The sequence below is a fragment of the Protopterus annectens genome, chromosome 10.part0, assembly GCF_019279795.1.
Source record: "Protopterus annectens isolate FY-2018-M chromosome 10.part0, PAN1.0, whole genome shotgun sequence".
In the NCBI taxonomy this organism is placed as follows: Eukaryota; Metazoa; Chordata; order Ceratodontiformes; family Protopteridae; genus Protopterus; species Protopterus annectens.
Window position 1 is genome coordinate 1,418,754,574 of NC_056744.1, and position 5,171 is coordinate 1,418,759,744.

Sequence of the window (5,171 nt, forward strand, 5' to 3'; positions counted from 1 at the left end):
TAATGGGTGGCTTTATTCTGATGAAGTCCCATGTGTAACACACAGATGGGGAAAATGGGAGGAAAGTCACAAAATGCACACAAACATTAAAAGCATTCACTAACATTTTCTCTCTCACTAAAACACTTCCTGGTACTTAAATGTATACAAATAAAAGTTGTCACAGGCAGTACACATTTACCCCCCCCCCCCAACAAAGTAAAAAAATAAGCCCTAAGCTTAAAATAATGGTGCCCGACAGGAAACTTCAGATACTACTTTTAGTCATAAAAGAAAAACTGAAAACTTTTCTTAAAAAGGCAATACTTCTGTTTAGAAGGAATTTCCTGTGTGGACTCATCTGCCAGAAAAGAAGCTTAAAGCTGAATGCTGTTCCTCTGAAGCCTCAGAGTTGCTTCCTGAGAAAGCAGCAAGAAAGTACTGGAGTTTTCCACACTCTTAACTGCTTATTTCCCTGCAAGGGAGCAGCCAGGTGTGGGAGGAAGCCGGAACATTCTGAAGCTGATCTGTTATTTTATCATAAGTAGGATACAATCCTTACAGCCAAAAGCATATTGCAGCAGTGCGAATGATAACATCAGGTTTTACAGGATGCTTGCATTAATCTGTATGATGTCAATGTGCACTCTTGCTCTGTGTAGTACAGAAGGTAAAGTCTCATCTAGCTGATACTTGTGATGACTTGTCAGCTCACCTACTATTGACCCTGTATGATACAGTGAGCAAGCTAATCTTCTATAACTGAAATCCTATATTATTTACTAGACAGTGCCATGAAGACAGGTCTTTCACCTAGTGGGAGGAAAAGACTAGACTAGACAGAGATTGCAGAATGAACTAGAGATAAATGCAATATCTACAAATGTTACAGTGTCAATCTGAAGCAGAAAGATAAAAATGCAGTGTCGACATCAGTACAGGCAACTTCAGACAAAAATTACACTATAAGCAGAAATTCATACCACTGGTGGGCATGCAGTGACAAGTCCAAACGGTGCAGGAAGATTCATTTTGTTCATGAGATGCAGCACCTGAAACATACAAAGTAAATTAAGAAGGATGTTTTTACCACTGTCACATAATCTGTAGTGTTGAGCAGGTTACAATGCTACTAATATTCTTTATCATATTACTGCATCATACAAATCTTCAAGGGTATCTCAGAGAGTACAACCATGCGTAAAGATCACATTCTAGTGGCAGTTCTATGGAAGAACCAAGCTCCTTTCCAGTATACCACTGTGTAACCAACTACATGCCTACGCACAGAAAAGATGAATCTCTCCACCCTGTCTTTTTGCAATAAAAGTCTCAAAAGAGAAGGATCAAGAAGTGGTAGAAATAAATGATGCTAGAAAAACAAGACAAAACAGTAGGAAGGAACCATTAACTGAGGCTTTACACATAAAATACAAGATGCACAAAGAATACCGATTTGAAAACTTTACTTTGAGACCTCAGTACACTCTATATAAGAGTAGTGGAAGCTAAGTTAAGAAGGGAGGTGATGATGAATGATAAGCAGTATGGTTTCATGCCAGGAAAGAGCACTACAGATGCAATATTTGCTCTGAGAGTGTTGTTGGAGAAATACAGAGAAGGTCAGAAGAAGTTGCATTGTGTCTTTGTGGACTTAAAGAAAGCATATGACAGGGTGCCTAGAGAGGAGTTGTGGTATTGTATGAGGAAGTCGCGAGTAGCAGAGAAGTATGTAAGAGTGGAACAGGAAATGTACAAGGGTAGAGTGACACTGGTGAGGACTGTGGTGAGAGTGACAGATACGTTTAAGGTGGAGGTGGGATTACATCAAGGATCAGCTCTGAGCCCTTTCTTATTTGCACTGGTGATGGACAGGTTGACAGATGAGATTAGAAAGGAGGCCCCGTGGACTATGATGTTTGCAGATGTCATTGTGATATGTAGTTAGAGTAGGGACCAGGTTGAGGAGACCCTGGAGAGGTGGAGATATGCTTTAGAGAGGAGAGGAGAGGAATGAAGGTCAGCAGGGCTAAAACAGAATATATGTGTGTAAATGAGAGGGAGGGTAGAGGAATGGTGAGGATGCAGGGAGTAGAGTCGGTAAAGGTGGATGAGTTTAAGTACTTGGGATCAACAGTTCAGAGTAATGGTGAGTGTGGAAGAGAGGTGAAGAAGAGAGTACAGGCAGGGTGGAATGGGTGGAAAAGAGTGTCCGGGGTGATTTGTGACAGACGGGTACCAGTAAGAGTGAAAGGGAAGGTCTACAAGAGGGTAGTGAGACCAGCTATGTTATATGGGTTGGAGACGGTGGCATTGACGAAAAGGCAGGAGTCAGAGCTGGATGTGGCAGAGTTAAAGATGTTAAGATTTGCACTGGGTGTGACTAGGATGGACAGGATTAGGAATCAGTATATTAGAGGGTCAGCTCAGGTTGGACAGTTTGGAGACAAAGCAAGAGAAGCGAGACTGCGTTGGTTTGGACATGTGCTAAGGAGGGATGCTGGGTATATTGGGAAAAGGATGCTAAGGATGGAGCTGCCAGGTAAGAGGAAAAGAGGAAGGCCTAAGATAAGGTTTATGGATGTGTTGAGAGAGGACATGCAGGCGGTTGGTGTGAAAGAGCATGATGCAGAGGACAGGAAGAAATGGAAACAGATGATCCGCTGTGGCGACCCCTAACGGGAACAGCCGAAAGAAGATGATGATTATAGAGGCAGGCAGGCACACAAACATGCAGTTAAAAAAAATAAACATCCCAAGATATTAATACCCCCCCCCCCATTTCTGTGCTTTCAACTGAAGAGGTAAAACTCTTTTCTTGACTATGCTGCTTGCTAACTAAGACTTTGCCAATAACCACAAAAATGGCTAGTCTTTTTAGACTAAGTTAGTTCTTTTACATTGCTCATATTCAAGTGCATTCTTTATTTACCAGAGTTTCCTGCAGCTACCAAAAGCAGTTATGAGTGACATGTGATAACGCTCTTATCTACAAACATCAACTGAAAACAAGCTTTGAAAATAGGGTCACAAGAAACAATGCATTATCAACTCCATCTGTTATAGATGGCTTCTCGGGCTACTGTCCACATTTTTCCACTGCTTGCAAATAAGTGAGAAATGGTCTCCCACCAACACAATGGTATGCTCACCTTAAGTCCTTGAATCAGGAAGATGTTGATGCCATACTAAATGCAACCTGTTTTAAACAGGCACCATTCCCAAAGGGTTGACATTTTACAGTCACATGATCTGATTTCATTTTATTCATCACTTCATTTACTTCATAAATATACATTATGTGAAGAGAGTTAGGTTACATTCCAAACTGCAAAAATCAAACATTACATTAGGTGTTTTGATCTGCAGTTCAAAGAATTTGACCTTCATTTTCCCTCAGATGAGGAATCTCTGTATTGATGAAAGGTACTTCATGCTAGATGGCCATAATGGTAATTCAGTCATTATAAAAACAGAAAAAGAAGTTATGTACTCACCATAACGTTCCATGTTTGTTGTCTCGCTGTTCATTCTTACAATGATGGGTTCGGAGCAGATTTTTGGCTCCAACTTGGCCGAATACATAGCTGAAAGTCTCAAACCTGGCTCGTGGCAAGCAGGTATCCCACAATGCAGTGGTGTAATTCCCCAGAACGTGTTTGCTGCTACTACTGAATGAAATGTAAACTATATACATATACACACACACACATATATATATATATATATATATATTTATATATATATACACACACACACACACACACACACACACACACACACACGTATATACTATACCCAATAGAAGGAGAAAGAAACTGAAACAAACAACTTCTGAAGGTAGTACAAACATTCACCAGGTCCACAAGGAGTTTTTGGCATGGGAGAAGGAGGGAGGGTTCGTAAGAATGAATGGCAAGATGGACAACAAACATGGAACGTTATGGTGAGTACATAACTTCATTAAGTTATGTTGTCCTATCTCGCCTTCATTCTTACAATGATGGGACAGCATCCCTAGCACCTTTTCCCTGGGTGGCTCACGAGAGTACACCTTTAAGCACCGTGGAACCAAAGGAGGCCCTTTCCCTGGAGGCCAAATCCACTTTGTAATGCATGATAAAAGTATGAGGAGTGGTCCAAGTAGCTGCTGCACAAATATTATCCATAGGAATTCTGGCTTGAAAGGTAGATGACATAGCCATTGCTCTAGTGGAATGAGCCTTCACTTTGAAAGGTAAATCTCTGTGATTTGTGGTACAGTTAGGCAGCCAAATGGAAAGAGTAGTTTTAGAAAATGAGCTACCCTTTGTTGCATCAGAGAAGGATATGAATAACTGGACAGATTTTCTAAAATCTTTAGTCCTATGCAAATAGAATCCGAGTTGTCTATCTAGTTGATGTAATTTGTATTCTGCCTTGTTGTTATGATTAGGAAAAACACTGGAAGCTCTACAGATTGATTTATGTTATTTGGAGAAGAGACTATGGGTAAGAAAATAGATTAGTTCGCAAGGATTACCCTGTCCTTATTAAAAATCAAATATGGTGGTTAAACAGAAAGAGCTTGCAACTCTGATACTCTTCTAGCAGATGTTATAGCCACCAGAAACAAGGTCTTCCAGGAAAGGAACTTGAGGTCTGAAGATGGATGAGGGCTCAAAAGGTGGTAACGTCAGGTGAGACAGAACAAAACGTAAATCCCAAGGAGAAAGGGGTTCCTTAAAGGCAGATCTTAATAAGAAGGCATCTTTTTAAGAAGGCTCTACACAACCTGTGTGACATTAAGTTGGAGATAGAATCACCAATGTGGAAATTTAATATTGCAGTGAGTTGAACCCTGACGGTTGCTGAAGCTGAACCTTGCTGGAAGAGTTCTGACAAAAATTCCAAAATAGAATGGATGGGTGCAGAAAAAGGATGAATGTTCCTGTTTTGAGCCCAAAAAGAAAACCTTTTCCATTTGCTAGAATAGTTTTCTAGTGGAATCTTTATGAGAGGACATTAAGATATGTTTAACTGTAGGAGTGAAATTGTGAAGCCTAAGTTGGGAAGTGCAGCAGCCAAGCTGTCAATTTTAAGGTGTGGAGAGAAGGAAAAGTGCCCTTGACATATGTGTCAGCAGGTCTGGAACTGGGTCAGGAGTCCAAGGCTTATCCTGAAGATGAGGCCAAAGGAAGGAGAACCCAAAA

The 5,171-nt window shown here is 40.7% G+C and overlaps 1 protein-coding gene across 3 annotated transcripts in view; it reads right to left on the reverse strand.

The window, feature by feature from the left end:
- RNPC3 (RNA binding region (RNP1, RRM) containing 3) overlaps positions 1 to 5,171 on the reverse strand; it is an 864,050-nt gene that overhangs the window by 514,601 nt on the left and 344,278 nt on the right. For all 3 annotated transcript variants that reach the window (XM_044086040.1, XM_044086039.1, XM_044086041.1), the window contains exon 6: positions 963 to 1,031. In XM_044086040.1, coding sequence (XP_043941975.1) covers positions 963 to 1,031 — 69 coding nt within the window. The remainder of the gene's footprint in view (positions 1 to 962; positions 1,032 to 5,171) is intronic.